Genomic DNA, 24,259 nt, shown 5'->3' on the forward strand with positions numbered 1-24,259 from the left:
AGAGTCAGAGATTACTGTCCCAGGCTGGGTCTTCTCTATGCTGTCAGTCTCCTGACAACTGCAACATCCGCCTGCCACTTCATTTACAAAGAGCATTTGCATGACCTGAAGGATTGGATCCTCCAAACTGCCCTGGAGATGGTGGAGGAAATCATTCCTACCATTACCACTTGGTCAATGCAAAGATCAGATTAGAGATCTTCAATGACACAGTCCAAATCTCAGGGTTAGTAATGGCAAAAGACTATTTGTCTGTTTTGACTTAGTGACCCAAGTTTAATATTGTCAGGGCGGAACATACATGGCTGAATCAGTTCCCATTGGTCAGACTCTCAAGACTCATTTACAAATCCAAAGATGTATTTTTTTCAAGTTTTATATACTGGATATAACTTTTAAGGTTCAGAGTACTTGGTTGACCTATTTACAATACTTCCCTCTTGATACCAAGGTACTTGAAAAATGGAATTAGTTCATTTAGTCACTCAAAAATGTGAATATTTATTGATTTTCTACTCCTACTTTGTGCTGAATGTTGTTGTAGATGCTGACTCTCAAGTGACATACAAAAAATTATATGATTCCTATTCTCATGGAGCTGATGTTCTAACACAGGAAGAATAAGTGCCTCAAAGAAAAATCATGGGGTGCTATGAGAGAATGTAACAGGATAAACATTTATATTGGGCTTTAGTAGTCAGAATTCTTGATTGCAAGTGACAGAAATCCAACTCAAATTGTTTAGGTAAAGAATAAAAGAGAGAAAGTGAGAGAGAATTTTAGTTTTCTAAAAATCAGAACCCGAGACAAGGATACAATGGCTGGCACTTTATTTGGGAAGTGAAAATTAAAGTTAACAAGGGTAAGGAGGAAGGGAAATGAAACAAGCAGAGAAGCAAAGTAAGGTAAGGTGGGTCATTAGCATTCTGGCTAGAGATTCCATCAAGTCATAAAGCAGACTGGCAAGATTCCAAAACAGGTATGGCACTTGGCTAGCAAGATGTGTGGCTGGAGAGGTGGCAATGAAATATGACCCGGGAAGTCCACGAGAGAGTGAGGATGAATGGAGAATTTATCTGCCACTCTTACAATCTGTTGTGTGGTTTTCTCCATGTACTAGACGGTTGCCTAATGAACATGGGATCAGAGCAAAGGGCTTTGACACATCCCTTAGGCTATCTTGGGTCTAGATGAACTATCCTAACCCATCTAAACAGATTCCCAACTCTTGTTACACCCTGGCACACTGATGGGGGTGAGACACTGATCTCCTAGGCCCTTTGTTCCTTGGGGCTGTGCCTGAGGCTGCTGGAACCTCTACACCACTCACTTCCTACTGCAGCAGCCTCTACTAGGACTTCAGATCCCCTCCAGTTTATATTATTTTGCCCAAGAAATATTATCATAATATGAAAACTTGGGGAAGCATTGACCAAAAGCATGCTTTTCTTGTAATTTTGTTTTGTATTAGCTAAGAATGGTGTTTCTCTGCAGTTTGTGCTGGAGACACACATACACATGCTTAACATTTGATACTAATGTAGAACAGTGATTCTCCGATGCTGAAGCAGTAATATCTGGTTATCAGAATCTGGGGAGAAACGGATTTTTCAAACTATGCAGGACTTCCTAGAAACTTAAGGATACTGATTTGCTCTCTTCTTTGTTCACCTTTCACCTTTTACCTACCCTTGTCCACCTCTGTGACGTCGAACTCATTGACAAAACTCATTCTAGTGAACTTCTGTGCCTGATTGGGGCATATGATATCCATCAAAAGTAAAAGGGAAGAAAAATGGTTGAGAACCATTGATAATCAATCCTGTTTTGTTCATCTATCATTTTGTATTACAGTTTTGAAGACTATAGCTCACTGGTTGCCCTCTGTTTTTGCACTCTAGGTTCTTTGTTGGGAATAGGGAGCTACTAAGCCTTTTCAAAACAAACCTACAAAGGATTCTTTTGGATGGGCTACTCCTGCTGGGAAAAATTATGCCATTTTACATTGAATCTTGTTTGTTGCCTCTGTTTCACAGGGTGAGGATATTTTATTTTTCTTCAGATTCTGGGCTGCACCCTATGTATGCTTCTATAATGATTTTGTCTGAGAATCAGGTGTAGTGTTTATGACACTCTCTGTTACCTCACTTCACAGTGCACTGTTTCAAACATCTTTGTACACTTTGACATTTATTTTTCCCTCAGAGGTATGTTTCTAAAATGGGATTACTGAATCAGAAAGAATTTGAAAAGCTATTTTCACATATTGTGAGATTACTTTTCTGAAAAACTACCATTTTTCAATGCCTCTAGCAATATACTGGCTTCCAAAAGACCTACGATCATTGCGTTTTATCCTTTATGTTTATTTTTGTTAATTTAACTGCATCATGCTTAGGAAAATATTGAATTCTAAGTTGAATTCTTTGCTTGCTCTGCTCAGTGTCTGTACCTGATTGAAATAATAGGTGAGGAAGAGAACTGGAAGAAGCTGAGAGCAGAGTAATTGATTTCCACGAGAAAAAGCACAGAGGTAGCTGCAGAAGAAAAATATTCAGAACAAAAGAGAAGAGGAGGTTAGAGATAGGAGAAGAGGTGATGAGAGAGGAGAGCCAGGGCAACTAGATTGTTGGAAGAGACATTAAAAAAAGTTTTGAAAGTGATAGCTGCCGTGCTGAGTACAATTCTGAGGGAGAAAGATATTTTTGAGAGAAAAAGATAGCGAAAAAAATCAGCTTTGTGTTGAAATTTCTTTTTTGATATAGTTAGTAAAGAGATAATCTTTACCATGATTACCAAACTGTTTGGCCTATGGTATATATAAATATGACTATATCTCAGTCAAGTTAAGATGATTCTCAAAATACTCCCCCAAAGTTAAAAGGATATTGTAGAAAAAATCATGATATTTTAATAATGCTCGTTGAGGAAATAATGCAGTTTGTACCTGGGTATATTAAATGAAAAAACAGAACCACAGTATTGGGTGAGTTTATTGATATGAAGTCCAAGTGACTCCCCCTACAGGTCAGACTTAGTTTTTTGACCAACTTCCATGGGCATCTAATTTCCCCAAAGATTAGTCTTTCCTAGACGGAGAAAGGTCCTGGATAGCCCTTTGCCCTACCCCACCATCTAAGACAGGGAGGGTCCTCTGGAAAGCAAATATTGAACAGATTTGGAATCACAATTAGAGGGCATGTACTACTATAAACAAGAGAAACTCATGGAGAGTTCTACAGGTTGGCCAACCTGGGAGGAGAAGAAGTATTAGAGATTTTAAGTGAGATTCTGCAAGGTCCAGTTGATGCCCACAATCCCCTCCATGGGTGGGACAGACTTAGCAAATCCTGGACTTCTTAGGATTTGGGACGGTAAGGATAACTAGCCTTGATCTTAGTTACGGAGAACAGTGACATCTGGTGGCACCTCTGAAGAAAACAGCTTCCACCTTCCTCTGTTATCAAGAGGCACAGCTCTTATGCAAAAGCAGCCTGTTATTGTGTTTTACATTTTTCTAACAGAACTGTTTAAAAATTCCAAATCTAAAGTTTTAAAAAAGAAATTTTGTCAGACATAGCTAGGCCAAGACAGGCAAAACTTTCCCAAATGCTCACGGAGAGGAGCCACACGAACCCGATAAGAACAGGGGAATATCAAGGATGAAGATGCACTTTGAAATTGAAGGGACCCCGAGTGATCCAATTAGATTTGTAAACCAATTTGCAGAGATTGCAATAATTTTACTTGGTGAAAAGTTGGCAGGGACAACAACTAAAATGTTAAGTATTCAGCATTTCCTCCACCCTTGCCTCTTGTGGAGAATTCTTTGTTTGCCCTGCTCAGTTGGGCTGATTAGGATAATCTAAGGAGGCTGTCAATGTGAATTTTGGAGTGTGTTTGAGAGTGGCTTGGGGGCACATGAAAGATTTTGTAGATATTTATGGTTGAAATATTTTCAATGTATTAAGTAACAACAACAAAACCCAAAAAGGATAAAAAAAACAATCATGTTAACAAAAATTTAACAAGTATTTTTAAAAGGAAATTTTTATAATGTAAACATTTCAACTGCATTAATAAATTTAATGCACCTTATTTGATTTGCTTTCCCACTAAATTGATTAATAAATCTTCCTATGTACTTAAGTATTCACAAATCAAATGGATTGCACATATAAGTATGGAGACTATTAAGTTCTTTTCAGTGATGTTTACAAACTTAGTAAAATTCTCTTACTACACATTTTAAAAATCGAAATCTCATGACTAATTTATTAGGTACTCCAATATGCTATAATATCTGAACTACTACAAATATTTAGCACACTAAATATGCAAAGGTTATTTATTAACACAGAGAAATATTAATGATATAAATTTGCTTTACTTTGTCATCTCAGTTCTTACTTCTACCTTCATTGGGTTAAAACCACTTATCTATTAGAGAAACAATTGTAGCATTTTGAAGCAATTTGTAGTTGCTAAATTTTAGAAATTTGCTTAAATGCTAAAAAGACCTGAAATGCTGATGGCTTAAAATGCTAGGAATTTGTTTTTCTCTTACCTAAAATGATGACTACTGCTGCAGAGATTGAATCTTTTCAAAGAGGTTCACAGAATCCAGCTGGGTCACTGGGGGTCCCTTCTTCCTCAAAGTCCACCTTTCACACATTGTTTTATTTTCCTCCTACTGAATTGGATATCTGTATCTTTTTCTATGTCCGGGCCTCCTGCCAGCTTTCAATTCTGCCATTTTGACACATGGCTTCTGTCCTAAAGGTAATGTCAGGGTTACAGCTACCACATTCCCATTCCAGGAAGAAAGAAGGAAGAAAGAAGGGCAAAAAGATCTCCAAGTTGAGTTAGTCTCATCCTTTTCTTTCAGGAGCTTTCTGGGAAGTTCCAACCAACAACTTCTGCCTAAATACCATGGCCTAGAATTTAGGTACATGGCCACTCCTAACTGCAAGAGGGAGAAGGGTGGGAAATCTCCAGGCTCATCTGGTTACATTGCTGCCCCTTGCTCTTACTAAATAAGGTGAGAACAAATTTTTAGTGGGCAACAAGCTGTCTCTGCCATACTCTGCCAAGCACCTTGGCTTTCTTGTGCCAGTGGAACAAAGATGCACATAGACTAGAGATTTTGGTTGAGGCATGAGATCTAGAACCAAAGCTCTTCAGGCTCATTTTTCTCAAAACTGGGAAAAACAAAGCAAAATCTGTTTTATAGTTTCAATGCCAATAAAAACTTCAAATCCATGCCCTGGAAGTGGGAAGGTCCTGCAGCTCAAAACCCAGGATTCGAATTATAGCTTAACAAATTTTCAAGGCTTATTTGAGATTATGACTCCTCCCTCGTAGTCCATGCACCACCCCCCTCCACCTTTGCCATTAGATTGGATTCAACTCATTTCATTCTAGAATATCTTAATGTTTTTAGTTGGCAGGAACACAACTCTCATACATAAATATTTATATAGCATATGATCCATCTGGCATATCTTACTTGTCAGCTTCTGGATCTGCAGTCACAGCTTCTAAGGTCATTCTAATGAAGAGAGGACTTTTTAGAGGTAGAGTTATAATGGAGTATGTGTAGGAAACGTGAATGATATTCTTTGCTTTAGGATTGATATCTTGAAATTTAGGTGTATATGAAGCATTTGGCTTCAATTTAAGGCTAGAGATGATGAGTAAGTGCCAGGTTTTGGCTCCATCAGAGTTTCCATATGCACTGAAAGAAAAAGAGTCCAGATGAAGAAGCATGTGAATTGCATTATTAGTCTGTTGAGGATGTTCTGAGGCTAGGAGGATAAACAGGATGACACCATGTCAAATAGCCAAATAAGTTGGGTTCAAATTGAGAGAGCAACCCCAGTTTCCTAACATGGGTTCAGTCTCAGAAAATAACATGAAATGGATTAATAAAAATGAAAATAGAAGTAAGCTGTGGGACAGGGGTAGACATTGATGAGGAAGAGTTCTGGGAAGAGAAAGTTGTAAAGTCCAGAAATTTATATGGTGGACTTTAAAGTTTCAGAGAAGCAATTCTGGTCCAGGTCAAGACCCAGGTCATGGGATAGGAGGAGAGTGAAGGTGGAAACTGCAGAAGCCAAGGGGTTTAGAGAATTGAGAAGAGGTTAGCAGTAGACTTAGACAGCTGGGGCCCATGAGATGGGATGTAGTGGTCATGGACCTCAAAGCTGAATGGAAGTAGAAATTAATCATCTATATGTGAGGACAGAAGCTACCATACATGTTCCTCTAATGAAAAGTGAGATCCCTGTCCTCCTAGTTGGCATCAAGGTGAAATCCTCACTTCTCCAGCTGAGCAGTTCCCAAAATTCAAGTCCACAGGAGGTCACCTTGTCTCACAGCTGGGCAGACATGATGCTTTTTCTCCCAAATAGCTATATTTTTGCTGCTTTATTGCCCCACTTCCAGCAACATAAATGAGGTAAGAGACTTACAGAGTCCCATAAGGACTTTTCCCTTGACCTGAATTCTTATGTTTGATTCTGGTCAATTATTAGGCTGTGGGTGCCAGGAGAGTAGGAAACCATTGGAGTTGTTCACCACCATTACACACTATTCAGTATGTAATAAATGATTATCAAATGAATTAGTGATTGTATTGGCAACCAAAGAACATCACTGAGCCTTTTAGACCAACCAGAAATGCCATCTCTTGGCTCTAATCCGTGTTCATTATGTTGACATTATCTTGTATGGGTTGAAGGAAAGGGGCTGTAGGGTTCCCAGAAGGAATAACTGGCAGGAAATATGTGCTCTGTCAAACTGGGGTTGGTATCATCAAAAGGAGACCTAAAGAGCTAATAGGATGCCAAGTGACACTAATAATGGAACAGATTTAGGCCAGAAGGCTCATTCTAGGCATGCTCACTGTTGGGAACGGGGCACTAATGTGCACCTGTCCCAGGTAGGATTGACTTTGGAACAGGGTGGGGCTGAGCACACAGGTGAGAGTCACGCGAGTGGGGCAATAAAGCAGCAAAAATGTAGCTATTACTGCCAGAAGCAAGGAAGAGGCAAGGAAGGATTCTCTCCTAGAGCTTCCAGAGGGAGCGCGGTCCTGCCAGCATCTTGGTTTTGGACTTCTAACCTCCATAACTGTGAGAGAATAAATTTCTGTGGTTTTATGCCACCCAGTTTGTGGCATTTTGTTATGGCAACTGTAGGAAATTAATACACCAACTTGATATAGATGCATGAATGATCACTTTGTTAATTTAAAATGGGTAATTCTGTTAGTGTTCTCTTGTTTGGAAGTACAAAAAGCAACATGAGATAAATCAAGCTAAAAGAAAAATAATTTATTATAGGCAGTTTTAATTTGTTAAAACAGCAATTTCTTACACAGCCAAAGGCCGGGTACACAGTTGGACTTTGGGAAGAAAATGAAAACAGGATCACGTATAGGTACGTGCACAATTACAGCAGCAATATACACAATAACAAAAAGCTGGAAACAACCCAAATGCCCATCAACAAATAAATGGGATAAACAAAATGTTGTACATATACACAATGGAATATTATTTGGCCAGGAGAAAAAATTAAGTTATAAGACATGCTGCAACATGGAAGAACCATGAAAGCTTTATGCGTAAGTGAAATAATCAAGACACATGAGGACAAAAATTGGATAATATCACTTATAAGAGATGACTAGAAACAGCAAATTCACAGAGATAGAAAACAGACTATGGGGAATGGGGAGTGTGTGTAAAAAAGAAGAAGAGGAGGAAGAGGAGGAGGAGGAAGCAGAAGCAGAAGCAGAAAAAGAAGAAGAAAAAGAAGAAGAAGAAGAAGAAATGAGTAGGCAACTACCAGAATAAAAATTAATAATATAAATTGTTAAAAAATATATTATGAATTAAAATTTAGTAATCACATTTCCTGATTGTCATGGGGAAAATATTTAGAGGCTTTTGAGGAAACCAAATGATGATCAGAAGGTAGTTTGGTGAGTTTTGAATTGTGCAGTTGATTTTTTAAAAAAAATTCTAATGCACATATTAGTCAGGGTGAGCTAACAGCTGTAAATAAACAACGTGGACATCTCAATGGCTCGATACAAATAATGCTTATTTTTTATTTATGTCAAAGTCAGCAGAGTATGGGTGAGAGACAGGCTCTACCCAGTCATTCAGGATCCAGGCTCCTTCCATTTTCTGGTTTTGCTCTCCCTTATATCCTGAGGGTCTTTCTACAGACACCCGGTAGATGGGGAAAGAAAGAGCATGGAGATGGCAAGATGCAGTTAACTGTTGATGTGAAGGTGTCACAGATGATTTCCATTCACCTTCCATTGGAGAGAACTAGCCACACGGCCCCACCTAGAAACAAGAGGACTGGAGAACGCAGACCAGTGGTGCATCCAGGAAGAGGAGAACACGCGTATTTGCGAGCACTGGCGGTCTCTGTCTATGCTAATCTCTTCAGACTGCGACATCCTGTTTTATCCACCTCCACTTTGGACATCAAGACAAGAGCCACATTCTTGCGTCAGGGAGCCCTCTTCTCTGGACAGTCTCAACTTTGTCTTTCAGCTTCTCAATTTTCTGACAGTCCTTCAGTGGATTATTCTTATTGGATGTGCTAACATGATCAGTTAGGCTGTGGTCAGACCCTTCTTTCAGTGTGGGGTTCACCCTTTCTCCTCAAGGAGCTGTTACGTTTATCTGATTAGTTCCCAGGGGTCTTACTGGGTTGGAATTTCACAAAAGGATCTTTAATGAGGGAAATGAAGGGGAAATCAGTTCCTTTTGTGAAATTCCAACCCTTTTCTACTGTACTAAGGGAAAAGGGGCTTTTCAGTACCCAATCAAGGCAGGGATTGCTCATGATGCCTCTAGATTTCAGATAGCATGGGTGGAGGGGGCAGAATACTATACTATAGGGCAAACCAGGTAGACTTGTGAAAACTGATGGGATAAAAGCAAAGTCTCTTTGAGTAGATCAGGTGAATCTCAAAATATGCCTTAAGACATTTTCTTCCCAACTATGAAGCTAGCTTTCTCTGCTTATTTTTCCAAGCTAGCTCTTAAAGAGTCATTCAACAAACATTTATTGAGCTCCTACAATGGGGCAGTTGGTTTGGTGGCAGAAACGCACTCCAGTGTGTTTAGTAGCCATGGGATTCCATCGCAGTATGCATGACTCTAGCGCCCTCTGCTGGCGGTCTGTCTCACATTTTTTAATCTGAGTAATGCAGAGCAAAGTTGACAGGCATGCCCTGAACCTGTAGAATGGGCAAATCTTTGTCCCCACATGTATCAGTTCCACGTACTTCCTTGAGGACTCATTTTTCAGAAGACCCCATTATTCTATCATTATGGCTCTCCAATATCAGAATTGTTTTCTCTCTTGAGTGTTTTTGTTAACACTACTAAACCCTTAGGAAATCACAGCTGCTCCTCCTGACTCCCAGGTGATGTTGGGCTCTCTCTTTCTCCACCTTTCCACTGCACCCTTCCTCCCACTAGCTGTCTTGCCTTTACAGCTGATGGTTCTGATGGAATTAACTAGAGTCAGGGTCTAGAGACCAGTGTAGTTTGGGGTTAAAAAATGTAAAGACACTGTAATGTAAAGAAGAACAGCTGAAAAAGATGTAGGGTTAAAAAGGCATGATGTTAGAGTTGGATTATTAGGTGTCTATCAGTCTGGAATTCAGTAGCGGAAGAAATGATTCAGGCTCATAGGCTGGAGTGGGAAATAGAAAGGGAAAGAGCTCCACGTTCAGAGGAGAGGTCTGTATTTCACATATAGTTGTGTCTGCTGGCTGTTTCTCTTCTCCTTGTCTCCTGAAAAGACCATCACTGAGAGGCTGACACCCCTGCTTCCCCATGGGCAGAAAGAAAATATCACACAGAGAGACAACTGCTGAGGCTGTGATATTTAATTTATTAGACAGTATAAACATAGGCATGGTATAGATACTCAATTTAGTCTCAGATTCTAAGGTTGTCTATTTTTACCATGAAGTCTTGATTTCTCCTTAGAATCATCCTGTTTTACATCAGGCCAACAGGCCCCAAATCCCCACTTGATAAAACTAGCACTATAGTTTCTTACTGGCATGAGGTACAGCCTCCCCAACCTCCTCTGCTTCTTTATTTCCCTTCTCCTAGCGGCACTCCCATGGCCAATACATTTCTCCTTGGATAAAGTAAATCCATTGGTAAGATTCCTCTTGTTAAATGATAACCATGCTGGCAAATTATATAGGGATGGAAAAAGAAGATATTTGTCCTGGAATTTAGAGGATCCAACATCTTATTCCAAGTGTTGTAAAATAACCAGCTCTAGGATGGAGGATACTGCTCTGCTCCTTAAAGAATGTTTTACTTTCAGCAAGGAAAAACAGCGTAGGAAGGTATTGTTAATTGTTGTGATCATCCAAGTCTTGAGGAAAAGAGTACAAAAAGACTAAGTTTTCCTCAAGTTCCATGAAATTGCCTACCCACATTTCCTTTCAAATGTTCCTTTTGTTGCTTCATTCCTTTCATCTTGTCTACAGACCTAGAACTTGCCTTAGTAATGGCCAGCACATTTGGTCATAGTGACAGGCCTGGGTCTCAGGCAAGTTGGGAAGATACAGGCAAGGCCAGAGCCAGGGCTGAGGGGTCCGCAGAGAGGAGAGGGCAACTAGAAACTCATCTTTCCCAGCAAGAGATTTCCATTTTTCCCTCAGATCTCATGTCTCCAGGCAAGCATGGAGGTGCTTGGTTGAGAACACAAGCCTTAAGCATTTCTACTGAGGGGATGAGGAAGGGGTGGCTAAAGCCTGCAGCCCGGCGTGAGCACAGGGATAATCAGGGCCCATGGGAACAAGCAGGGGACACTCGGGGAGCAGCAGGGGCCAGGTCAGGCACCAGGAAAGCCAGAGTCCTGTGCTGTAAAGAGAAGAATATACCGTAAGGATGGGGACAGGCCTGGAAGGGATTGTCACATTCAAGCTCAAAGAGGCTGAGGAAGAAAAACGGTGCCCAGAACAGGAAAGAGAGACCCTCCCCGGGCCTAAGTCACACACATACCCCACATCGATGCTGGGCCAGTCAGGATCCGGTGCAGGATCCAAGGGACGTAGCCAACTAGTTCCCAGGTAAGTTGCAAACAGTATTCACATATATTAACATGTTTTATCCTCACACAGTCACAGAACTCTGAGGTCAATGGAGCAGGTGCCTCCCTATCTTACTGATGAAAATACTGGGGTTTGGAGCAGTTTCCTGACTCACTAAGATTCAAGGTGGCATCTGTAGAACTCAAACCCTGGTCTTCTATCTCTTTATCCCTCCTTTTCTGGGCACTAAATGGTTCCCCACATTCTTTGGTTAACTATCAGCTCTTTCCTAATTACAGAGTTGAGCATTTAACTAAGTATCTCTGCACAGCCAGCTCCTGCCCTGATTACAAAAATGAGCTTCTGCTCTGTGGGTTTCTCCAGTCAGCCACCGAAGGGCTGCACTTGCATTCCCTGGTCCAAATGGGGACATGGCCTCTTCCTCCACTCCCCTGAAGAGGTCCACAGTGCAGGGCTGGTATCTGGGCTTCTCTGATAAGACTCTTTCATGGACAGAACCAAAGAACCCCCATTTCCACACCCCACTCCCACTGACTTAAAATCTGGGGAGTGACCACAGATAGAATGAGGTAGAGCCCTCTTCCACAGTTTAAACTTAGGGTTTGAAGGTTGGAGTCATCTAAGAAAACCAGCCCTGGGTTGAGAGTCAAGACTGATCATTTTAGTTCTACTCTATCATTTGAAAGCAATTTTTATGATTTTGGAAAGCTGCTTCTCTTCTCTGGCCCTCACTTTCTTCATGGTTAATAGAAGGTTGTTTATCCAATACTTTTCAAAGCCCCCCTTGTGCTCATATTCAATAATTGTACGTATTTTTAGTATTCCTGGTGTCAGCACAGCCTTCCTACAGAACACACTCATACCCACACACATGCAGCACCAACTACTGGAATGCATCAGTCAGATTCCCGGAAGTCCACATGGGGTAGGTAGAGGCATGGGCAGTCCTACGGCACTGGTAGATCTACCCTTATCCCAGAGCCCACCCACACCACCTCCTCTCCATCAATCCCCACCACACCAGTCCTCACAGACTCCACCTACAGGACTTACCTGAACAGATCACAGCCACATCTTCTTTGTGGGTGCAGTCATGATGCCCCCAAAACCGGTGCTGGCATTTCTCCAGGGATTGCTCCCTTCCTGAGCAATGAACGTCATCCAGCCAGATGTGTCCAACCCCTCGGCCAAAGGGTTTCCGGGCTTTAGGAGAAAGAGAGAGGGGCTTCCCACAGCCCAGTTGCCTGCATACCACCTGGTTTTCCTTTTCTCCCCAGCCATCATCACAGACAGAGCCCCACGTGCCCTTGTGCCGCACTACCAGGCGCCCGGAGCAGTGGTTGTCTCCTCCTTCCAGCTTCAGTTCAAAGGGATCTTCAGGTTGGAGGAGGAAGTCAGGGGTTAGAAAGAGGCAAGGAAAGAAAAAAACATAAGATCATCTACATCCTTACCCAAACACCAACAGCATATTTGAAACTTTCCATGTATGATTGCTGTGATTCCAGCTACTTCTTGATGTCTCCATTGGGTTCCAAACCGTGTGGCTCAAGTTTGTTTCCTTAACTCAGGTCTCTTTACTTTCCCATCTAATTTATAAACCTAATACTTATAGATAATTTCCAGTAGGTTTTAAAAATTAAAGATCTCAATAGGTACGTGAAATGGTTTGTTCAGTTCCCATTATGTAGAATTCAATATCATAAGAGTTTATAGTAATATAATGCTTAATGTTGTCTAAAATATTTTCATATTCAAACACAGGTATTATTACCCCCATTTTAAAGATGGGAAAATTGAGGATCAGCACAAATAAGTAATGTTGCTATGGTCATTTATTGTAAGAGTAGTTCTCTGTAAATATTGGTTGAATGGAAATCTGTTTAATCAAATGAATGAATGAAGTGGGCTTGCAGGCATTACCTTCACAATGGACCCATGTGTCTTCCTCATGGGTGCAGTTATTCTTCCCCCAAGGCTCAGAATGGCAGCCTAGAACGGTTAGTTCTTGTCCTGTGCATGACACCTGGCTCAGCCAGATGGGCCCTTGGCCATGGGAAACCTTGTCACAGTATGTCCGGGTCAGTATGGCCTTTCCACATCCCAGCTGCTGGCACACCACCTTGGCAGCAGAGAGGTTCCAACCTGCTTGGCATACAGTGCCCCACTGGTCCCGGTGCTTCACCTCCACTCTTCCTACACAGCGTCCAGGGCCCCCAACCAGCCGCACAGTCTCGGGGACTGGGGAAAAAGAAAGAGGAAGTGGTCATTACCTGCAGAAACATGGTCTTCTCAGGAAAAGGGAGCCCACTGTATCCATCTCTCTGTTCTTGGTGTCTAGTGTGATGTATACTGGAGTGCTTAACACCTGGTAACTCCCCAATAGATGTTTGTAAGCAAATGGATGAGTGAATGTTCTTTCTCAGTTCTGTCACTAACCATTTCTAATCATTTAAAATTCTTCAAATTATTTTCATAGTTAACTTCTCATTTGCTTCTCACAAGAGACAGGTAGAAACACTGTGCAGATTTAAAAATATAACAACATAATAATAATAACACATATGATGTGCCTAAGACCAAAAACTTTTTAGTGCAGTTTTGACATTATCACTGAATTATCCAGAATTAGTGCTCCTAGCCCTCAGTCTTTCCAAGGAATAGGAATGCATCAGAGCAAAAAGATTCAATGATTGTTTTCTTGGTAAACTCTGTGAGGAGACAAGGAAAAGAGAAGACACGACTAGCCCCCAGTCAAATCATAGTCTAATGGGGGAGAGAGTACACACGGACAGGGGAGAAATTATTAATACATAGCAAGTAAATATGCAGAGACCAAAGGAATTCTATGTATAATATACATACTATATTAATACACCATATATATACATGTATATATATTGGTTTCCTATGTGCATCTCCTATCTACCTAATTAGACAGTGGACTCACTGAGAGCTGAAACTGTGAAACAAGCATACATTATACTTTGTGAGCTCAGTTCTTCCCCATAACCCCACTCTCAGCTCCAAAGAGAAGATACACTATTCAACAAAATGTTTTGAGATCGCCACAGAATCTGTAACTGTATATTTGTGTGTGAAGGGAAATGGGTTCTCATACAGATTGTAACCGAGAGGAAAGTATTAGCTCAACCAAGTATGAGTAACAATTCTAGGTGATGATAACTTTTATCTCCAGGGTTCACAACTGAGAAAACATGAGATGTGACAGACAAGGGACCAGTTAGCCATTGCAGCCTGTGTGAAAATCTGTGGTGGGGAATAAAGAGAAATAAGAGTGGCCACATGGGTGTGGGTGGATGGTCTCTGAGCCATGCCGTACTCACTCTCGCATGATGCTCCTGCATCTTCGTTGTGAGAACAATCATAGACATCATCTTCTTGTCCACACTGAGCCAGTGTGTCCTCCGTCCCATTGCACTTGACCTCGCTGATGAGAATTGGTTGCATTTCTTCTGCCAGTGGCTTATATATTTCACCACTAGGTGTCCCCGTTGCTGCTCCACAGCCCAGCTCCCGGCATACCACAGCCACATCGTTCAAGTCCCACTCATCATCACACACCGTGCCCCACTGACCATCTCGCTTCACTTCCACCCGCCCTTCACAGTGGTGGGGGCCGCTCACCAGTCGCACACTGGATGAAGACTCTGCAGAGAGATGGGATATTACTGGAGACATGAGAGTAGCCCAGAGGGTACTCAAGGATATGTTCAGTCAACTTGTGGCGGCTTCCACCAGTCACAGAAGACTCAGAGAGTTAAGGGAGAGGGGAAAGGGGAGCGTAAAATGAAAAGGGAGGAAGAAGAGCTGCAGGACTCCAGCTCTGAGTTCTGATTCTGCTATGCCCCTAATTTGACTCTACCAAAAAACTCCACCTAGAGGTACCCACATAAGACTGTTGGATTTTCAGTTTGAAGATGAAGAAAGGAAGTTGGCTGAAGATCCAGCAGAGTGCTTAGAATCTTTGGTGGTCAGAAACAAAAGGGCAACTAGAAATCCTCCCACTATTTCACTGATAAGGAAAATGATCCTCTATGGTGACGTGGTCAACGGGTGGAAGCTCCAGGCCAGAAGGACAACTTCGAGTTGATAACTGCTGTGTTCTTTCTTCACGACTTTCTCCCCATGGCAGCCAGATTGAGGCAGAGGGTTTACGTATAATCTGGGCTCCCAAATTGAACAACCCGTCTCTCTCCTACTATCAGTGACCCACCCCTACCCATCCTTGATGCTTCCTATGACATTTTCCCATGCTCAAGCACCCAGCTCAGGGCAAGGGAAGAGCCAGAGTCTCAAAGCCCCAATCCCTGATGTAGGGGATTCACTGAGGGTAGGTTGGGAATAGGAAAGAGGCTCCACAGAACCTCCAGATAAGTTTTGAGGAATCCAGGACTTGGTTCTGATTCCCGGCTAGAACTAGGGGTGAGGCGGCAGGGAGGAAGCAAAGAAAAACAGAAAGTCTCTCCCTCCTACCGGGACACAGAGTAGAGTAGAGGTGGCAGTATGGGGACCCCAGGGAACAAAGAGCCCCTCGGGGAAAAAGATGTGTTGAACACATGCTACGTCACAGGGACTGTTTTATGAACGCAGAGAACAGTAACGAACAAGATGATGGCGCTGCTGCCTTTAGGAGCTTATATTTAGTAGGCTTGAGGCAACCCCACTGAGTCTCCTGCAGCCCCAAAGCGACCTAGAGAAGAGCTGCATTTGCTGCCTCCACGGAATAGGGCAGTTAGCCCGGGTGGGTCACTTGGCTGAGCGAGGTCTGGTGCACTTGGAGGGGTCACGTTTGGACTGGTGGTCTCTGGGCTTTTGAGATATACAGAGCTTAACAAATGCCAACAGAGACTGCATCATCTTCTCAGATGCCAGAATGAATAGACCATGGCATCTGAGGACCAAATTTCCCACCACCTACTTTGCCTCATCCTTGTATAAATTCCCCAGAACTTGTAATCAACCCCAGAAGCAGAGGTTGAATGAAAATTCTGATCTGACGGATATGTAACTGTATTGGGAAGCTTATGTTCAGTTTGTTCATTTGGTTTTGGTTTCTCTTTTCCGTCCTTAATTTATGTTAGCAATATGCAGAATGGAGGCTAAAAATAAAAAAGTTGAATTTAGTAATAGAAAAACTAAGAAAGTTATTGCTTTTACACACCAGAGTTTAAGTCTTATACATCTGGGTACAAATATAATTCAAAAGGAGTCACCCAGAAATAACTTTTGAGTCAGTATGGTTCATTGTAACTATGATTAGAGTTTGAATTGGCATTATTAGGTACTCCAGGAAAAATTAGCTTTCTGGATTACGTGCATGTTATTTTATTTTATTTTGGATTATAAATTTCTAGTGTTAAACTCACTTTTAATGAACTTCCATTTTCCTTGGAGTGGAAGACTAAGACAGCCCCCAGAAAACAAGAAATATTTTTAAAAAGAAACTGAATAAGCATTAAAAATTACAGCTTGAGAGGAGAGAGAATGGCTAAGAAAAGATTTGAAGGCTAGAGAGAAAAGTAGAGGTGATAATCACAGTAGCTGTGTTTTAGGCAGTGCCTTTAGCAGCTTATAGCAGCAGAGGGCTTAAAAGAGGGACCCAGGAATTGAGAGGCAACATCCTGTGATGGGGGGAGGCTGTAAGGAGAGCAGTTGTCTCCTAGAACCTGCACCGATGGACAGCCCTGGAAGCCAGAGGAGAAAAGATCAGAGTGTTGGGCTGAGAACCCAGAATCAGCACAAATTAAGAAATCAGATTGTATCTAGCAGGGTGCAGGAGCCTTCAAACCTATAGCAGAGTTTGTAGCTACCTCTGTCTGGTAAAGAGGAAGGGTAGACCAGAGGAACAATGTAAAAGAAACTGAGAACTCACAAATCCTTGAGTTTGAACCATCATAGCCTTCCTCTCCCATCAACTCACTCTTTGTGTGCAGCCCCACCATATCCCCTTGGTTTTTGTTCATCTCCCAAATAATTCTTACAGAGGTGGCCAGTGGAGGCTGAAATCCAGCCTGCACTCTGCTAATCAAGCCAGGTGCTTCCCAGTGGCAGATGAATTTCGAATTCAAATGAACACGTCATTGAGGTTGGCAGGAGGACCTGGATGTGCTGGTATCCAGCAGAGTAAAAGGAAGTTCATTTCCCAGCTATGCCCACAAGGGATGAGGTGCCTCCTGGGCCTGAAATAATGCCATATGCTACGTGGAGGCTGGCCAAGCTCTTTGGACCATTAAGGCTGAGTGGGGAGGATTCCCCTTACAGGATGAGCCACCCTGATTCCTTTTAGGTTCTAGAGGTGGAATCCACCTAGACAAGACTGAGTGGGTGGACTGGGGACCTGGAAAGAAAGTCTACTGGATCTGTTTTGAAACAGAGCATCTCTCCATGGACCAGGAAGCTTCAAAATTTCCACTCCCCAGAGCTTGGAACCCACCCCTTAAAGAACCCCAGAAAAGCTTACCCAAGAGGCCAGGTCTGGTACAGATGGCTAGGGGAGAAAAAAAGGGAGAGAGTAAGATAAGATCAAGTAATCAATTTCCAAGTCTTTTTTGAACACAACTCTACACAAGGCCCTTGCCCAGCCTTCTGGGAAAGTTAGAGTGGTAGATGAAGACCCTCCAAGGCAGGTCCTGCTGGGAACTTGTCCTCCTGAGATGAACAGCCTTGAGGGACACACGGATATGGACTAGAAACCAAAGAGAACAATTCTGCCAGTTAACTGACCCCGTCCTGCCCTTTTACAAGTGATGGTGGCTCTATCCCAGGCATGGATACATTTGGTTTTCTATTCCAGTCAATTATATTAATTGGTTATTACTGCCTGATATAAATGTGTGGTGAGCAGCCTCTGGGCTCAACAAGAAAGCACACCAAAGGCCAGGGGCAAGACACCAGTGGCAGCAGGTAAAGATGCAGCGGGAACTGCGCAGAGAGTTCATGGCTATGTTCACTGGCACTACATTTAGACCAGGGTCAGCAAAGTTTCTCTGTAAAGGGCCAGAAAATAACTATTTAAGGCTTTGTAGGCCATATGTTTCTCCTGCAGCTACTTAGCTCTGCCTTTGTAGCATGGAAGCAGCCATGGGCAATATGTAAATGAATGGGCATTGCTGTGTTCCAATAAAACTTTTTTCATGGATGCTGAAATTCAAATTTCATGTAGTATTCATATATCCAGAAATGTATTCTTTTAAAAATTTTTTCATCCATTTAAAAATATAAAAAACCATTCTCAGCTCCCAGGCTGTACAAAAACACGCTATGGACCATGGTTTAGACCCACAGGTCAGAAAGCATCTCTGCATTCAGTGCCAAATCTCCACATTTAAGCACCAGCATATCTCGGAAACATCAGAGTTTTTCCCTACAGGCTCTCCCTGAGACTGGACTGTTTGCTCAGTTAGGCTCCTTCCTCACTCTGTAGAGAGTCCTGGGGTCTGTGTCCTCCAAACATCTCTGAGACCTAGACATTCTTAACTGCAGAACTTACCACTCATAGAATTTTCTGTAGGAGCTAATATCTTTGGACCTTCAGCCTAGAGATTTTTAAGCAGATACAAATATTCCAGTGGCTTGTCCTGGAATATTTTCTTCCCTTAGTTTCCAAGGGGCTCATTAGTAGTCACTTACCCTAAATATTTAGAATGTGGCCACAACTAGATGCAGTCAGTGAGGCCTTGTTTGCAACTGTCTAAAAACCCAAGGTTATATTATGTATATGCAAATCGTTGCATGCCTGTACAAAGGAAATTGGATGTTCCAGATCTGAAATGCAAGCTAGAAAGTGATACAGCTAGTAAGTGACTTGAAAGCTCTGCAGGAGAGAGAGTACTGGGGATGGCACACACCAGGAAGACTCCATGAAGGAGATGGGACTGAAGGTGAGTCTGGAAGTTTCAATAGTATATTTATGATGGGTAGGACAGGCTGCCGGGTGTTGTGGGGAGTGTATAGATGTTTAAGATACAGTCATTGCCCAACATAAAGCACATAAGTACCCAGCTGGGAGGGCATGAGAGAGAAAGATTACAGATCACTGTGTGCTTCGGTGATCCACTGGACAGACCAGAACTTTATCAAGGCAATGAAAACAGATGCTTTTGATTAAGGAAGGGATCTAGCAAGCACAGTCAGATGCCCTAACTAAGCTCACTCATGAAAAGTCTCCTAAACAACCTCTGAGGAACATAATATTATCTTCATTTCATAGATGAGGAAGCAAAGTTTTAGAGACATATGGTACTTTATAAATTCAGAAACCCAGATTTCTTTGGCTCCCAAATCCTCACTCATTCTAGATTAACTTAAGCAATAAGAAGTGGGGGGAAATTGGGGAAATAGTATCTAAAAAATTTTGAGAGAAAATCAGACATTATGATCAATTAAAGGTTTTTTGGTTCTTGGATTTGGTTTTATTTTTTTTTAGCTCAACTTTCTTTCCTCTTTCTACCTGCTACCCATGTTCCATTTATTTTTCTTCCCATAAGTAGTACATTTTAGGAAATTTATGGAAAAAGGGAAATGGAATAAATGATCATAAACTGTTTAGTAAAAATATTAGATGCAAATAGAAAAACAAATGTAGCAAAGTGGATTACAAATTGGATATGGAATAAGTGGCTTTTGAGGTTTAGAACATTTGTCAGATGTAGATAATGGAGGAGAGCAGGGAGAAGCCAGTCCTTGGAATACACCTAGATTTCATTCTTTTATTTTATTTATTTTATTTTATTTTATTTTATTTTATTTTATTTCAATTAACTTTTTTTTTAAATCAACTATATAAAAAACAAAAAAATTGGAAAAACATACAATAAAAAACATTTCAAACTGACCATAACAAGGGAGTAAGTAAAAGACAACTAACTGAAGATAACTACTTTAGTTCCAACATTTTCCTAGTGTACTCCAAGAAAGTAACCTAATATGGCAACATTTCTGAAAAGGAATGCACCTAGATTTGTGCAGGAAAGTCAGGGAAGGATTCTCCTGCTCCAAGCCCCAGAAAACTCTGCAGCCTAAATCAACAGAAAGAGATACTCACCAAGGATCAAGAAAAATAGCAGAGCCATGATGTGGGCAGCTGAAGATGGTGAACTGAAATTTAAGGCTGGAAGGAAGCCCCAGAGCAGCAATAGTCAGCTTTGGCTGCAAGTGTTCTGAGAGGAGGAAGGGACGCAGGTCCCATCTATAGCAGAAGCATTATCAGATGACCAGAAACTAATGGGGTCAGGGAGCAGAACCGATAGAGTTAGACTTGCTGAATATGGCATGTCCCAGAGGAAGGGAGGTGGCCGGAAATGTCAGAAAGATGCTCAGAACAAAAATTTAGAAAACAGGCTGTCATAATTTGGTTCTGCCATAATCTCCACCATCCATCTTTGACACAGTCCCCTCACTACATAACCAGGGGAAAGAGCTCCCAGAAGGAAAGGCAAGTGCTAATAACTGGGCCATCTCTTTTTAGAAGACCAGGCAATGTTTGGCTTCCAAGTATTGTTTGTGGAGGCAGTGTACAATTTTGATTCCTTCATTCTATGCAATACAGAAGCCAGCGTCCACAGAATAAATTCAAAGTTGCCTTTGGAGATACCTCCTCATGGTCCATAACCCAGGATCAGTGTGTCAAACTCTGCATATAGGGCTGGCTTGTTTCCTTCAAGCCAGTTTTCCCAGTGCTCAACTGAGAACCCAGTTCATGGGTCTGATTATCATCTGTGCTTGTCCTGGTATATTAGATCCAACTTTAGAAGATAAGTGGAAACAAGTCCCTGTGGTGATGGACATCATGATGGCTGAACTTGAGCTGTCATTAGGTCTAAGTTATGATCAACAGAGATTGAGCTGCAACACCCTCAGTCTTCCAGGCCCCTCTGCCCTGCTGTATTATTATTTAGTGTTCAACTTTTTGAGAGCTGTTCAACTTTAGAATACTCAAGCACTCAACTTCATATGCTTATATAACTCCCTGCTGTTTGAAGCACAGTAATTTTTCTTCCACAGTTAGACATCTTAGCTTCTTTGAAATATTGAGATCAACCAGCACAAAGCTTAGTTCATTGTAGGCATTCACTTTTTAATCCTATATTTCTTCATTTACATATTATTGTGTTCATCAGAATGTTTTAACAGCCATCAGGGCCAGGCAATGTGATAGGGGCAAGGAATATATTGATCAATAAAGAAAAGGTCAGCACTCCAAATGGACATGGTCTAGTAATTGCAATAGCCTATGAAAACTGTTGAAAGAGAGCTAAGCATAAGAAATTTGGGGACACATTGGAAATGGTCACCTCTACTTGGGCTAATCAGAGAAGAATTTACAGAGACAATGGCATGTGAACAGTATTAAAGGATGAGTAGAATGAAGAATCAGAAAGAGAAAAGGCTTTGCTGGGCATATCCCAACAAGTGAAACAGCCTCATCCACTGAAGGAAGTACAAGTAATTTGGAAGGGCTAGATCACAGCCTTCTTGATGGTCTGGATCAGGGGACAGTAGTGTTGAAAGAAGCAGATAGGAGATGATATGAAGCTATCAACAGGATTCAGATAAGAGAGGGTCTATTATGAATGGGGTCTGTAAATGCTAATTAATCACACCCTTTCCTCTCCAGATTCTGAAGCAATGCAGTAACAGAGAACTCAGAAAAGGCTCAAAGTATCAGCTTGACTGTTGATGAAGCTAAATTAGATTGCAGCTGGGATCCAAGAGCCTACATATTTACCTCTGAGTTCACCCAACCAGTCAATAGAATGGCAACCGGAGCTTTGGGCATCCATCCTTCAGCAGCCAAACCTGCCCTGTGGAGTTTATACATGGAGGAAAAAGACTTCATGGGATCTAAGGCAGACAAATCCACCAACGTGCTCAGGCTCTCACAGTTCAGACATACCTCTCCCTGTCTCCTGAGGAAAAGTGAGTGAAAGAAGAGGGGGAAATAGACCAAAGCTTTCTCTCCAATATTCCAGTTTATAAGGAGTCAGGGGCATGAAGAAAGGAAAAGGAAGTTTTCTTAGTCAGAAAGGACACTATCCCAAAGACCACGAGAAGCCACTGAAGGACCTTATGCATTTCAGAGGGTGTGTGCTGGCTGCAGTGAGGAGGACAAATCGCAAGGGAGGTGGACTGGGGCCGAGGAGGCTCATTAAGAGACCACTGCACTATTCCAGGTGAGAGCAGAAGAGGCCTCAACTGAGAAGAGCAAGGAGTATTGAGGGGAGGGAATGGATCTGAGGGATAGTTCATTGTAGGAACGATAAGACTGTGTTCTTTGGATGTGGACATGAGGGATAATTAGAGGTTTAAGAAGATTCCCAAATTTCTGGAAGGGAAAATGTGTCAGAGGGAGCATAAATGGCAGCAATGGTGTGTGGAAAGTAGAAAATGGTGCCCAACAGTCAGTGTTTTTCAGTAAAATGTGAGGCAATTTGCTTAGAGTGATTTGAGGGAGCTAGCTGGAGCAGGACGCTTCCGAAGGTGGTAAAGATCTGTGAGCCTGGCTGGCCCTGCCTGCACCGTGACAGGCTGTCCATGTCCTGCAGGTGGTAAAACTGCCCTCGCTGTCCTTCATGTCCCTGCTGTGCTCTGCCCTGGGGCTCCAACCTGTGCTTTTGTGGACTCCTCTGGAACCATCCCATAGAAAGAGGCAAGACAGTGCAGATGCTAAGAGCAGGGCTCTGGAGACAGGCAGACGTGCTTCAAATCCCCACTCAGTCACTTGCAAGCCGGGTTACCTTGAGCAGGAAACTTTGGCCCTTTGGGGCAGCTTTGTTGAATAGGATTTAAACATTTATTTTTGCTAGAATTATCAGTTCTCATTTCTGCCTTTCTTACATAAATTTCTAGCTAACTTAATCTTGCTCAATCCACTTTCATGTTCCTCTTTTAAATAGGAAATCTAAAGTGACAGCCAGGCAAGTAGCTTATGTGATAAGTGCCAAGCAGAGGGGGACAGCTGACTTCCTCATGCCAATCAGTTTTTCCCACACCCTTCCATGCCCCCAAAGCAGGTTCCTTGGACAGTCTGATGCTAAACTGTATGAACGATAGATATTCCCATGTGAAAAAGTCCCTACTTTTGTAACTTCAGAATAAATGTTTCAGGACCGGGCCCAGGAGAAGAGCGGAAAGAGAAGCTGCTTGAAGGGCTGGGCCAGGACTAGGAAGCGTCCCAGGGGTTACTTGGCTTCCCTCGCCTTGTCTCCCTGCAAGACATTATGCTAACAGCTAAATGAGCTCTGTAACGAGTCACATGTGCAGTTTTCCATGTGTGCCTACTTTAGCCCCTGGGAATATTGTGTTGTCAGATCTGATGATAAACTCCAATCCTTCCTCACCCAGGAAATGGTGATTTTCTTTAATCTGTATGACCAGAGGACAATCTGTTCAATCCAGCCCAGATTCCTTTCTGGGTTTTTGCACCATTCCTGTTCCATGTGGACTGGGCAAGAATGGTGAGTTTCCTTCTTCAGGAACATCCACAGTTTTTCATTCACTTTTTTGTTTGTTTGTTTTTGCAGGTCACTCACACTTTTAAAGAAACATTGTTCCCTCGCCTCCCCCTTCCTTTTTTTCTTTTTGGTTGTTTCTCATTAGGATCTGTCTAGTGTTTTACAGGAATTCCCAGCTATAAAACTATGTAAGTGATTCTATGTCTTTCTCAGACTACATCTGGAGGTTCATGCTGTTCATCTTGTCCTCTTGATGGTTAATTTTGATCAGACCATCAAGGTATTGTCCAAATTCTCTGCCCTGTAGTTACATTTTTCCTTGCATCTAATGAGCAATTTGTGGGATGACCATGTCCTGATCCTCATCAAAATTTCACCCTCAATTTAATCCACTGATTACCTGTATCAATCTTAACCATGATGGTAGCAAAATGATGATATTGCTATCCCTGCACTCCCTGAACTTTGTCACTTGGCCTTCAGCATTCTACTGTATGCAGTAGCCCTGTATTCCCCCCCTTCTGACTCCCCCTTGTGATCTTTAGCATCAACTGGTTTAGCTCCATTAAAAATGCTCATTATTGTTTTTTGGGGTTATGCTAATTTTATAAGTTAATTTAGGGAAAACTTACATCTTGATAATGATGAGATATCTTAACCAAAAAAAAAAAGG

The 24,259-nt window shown here is 42.0% G+C and overlaps 1 protein-coding gene across 1 annotated transcript; it reads right to left on the reverse strand.

The window, feature by feature from the left end:
- Positions 1–9,910: 9,910 nt before the first annotated feature.
- On the reverse strand, positions 9,911–20,363 carry CD5L (CD5 molecule like). Its single transcript, XM_037825640.1, has 6 exons — positions 20,178–20,363; positions 17,595–17,621; positions 14,458–14,781; positions 13,034–13,351; positions 12,167–12,487; positions 9,911–10,922 (listed from the first exon to the last, which is right to left on the reverse strand). The coding sequence occupies exons 1-6, from the start codon at positions 20,203–20,205 to the stop codon at positions 10,894–10,896; spliced, it is 1,047 nt and encodes a 348-aa protein (XP_037681568.1). The 5' UTR covers positions 20,206–20,363; the 3' UTR covers positions 9,911–10,893.
- Between the last annotated feature and the right edge of the window lie 3,896 nt (positions 20,364–24,259).

This window comes from Choloepus didactylus, chromosome 2 (assembly GCF_015220235.1).
Source record: "Choloepus didactylus isolate mChoDid1 chromosome 2, mChoDid1.pri, whole genome shotgun sequence".
In the NCBI taxonomy this organism is placed as follows: Eukaryota; Metazoa; Chordata; class Mammalia; order Pilosa; family Megalonychidae; genus Choloepus; species Choloepus didactylus.

What these genes read in the sequence shown, in the direction of transcription:
- CD5L (XM_037825640.1), bottom strand. Translation starts at nt 20,205, where the DNA reads ATGGCTCTGCTATTTTTCTTGATCCTTG. An exon ending in TGCAGGAGCATCATGCGAGA is followed by an intron (nt 13,352 to 14,457) that starts GTGAGTACGGCA and finishes CTTTTTCCCCAG; the next exon opens with TCCCCGAGACTGTGCGGCTG. An exon ending in TGTGGCTGTGATCTGTTCAG is followed by an intron (nt 10,923 to 12,166) that starts GTAAGTCCTGTA and finishes TTCTCTTTACAG; the next exon opens with CACAGGACTCTGGCTTTCCT.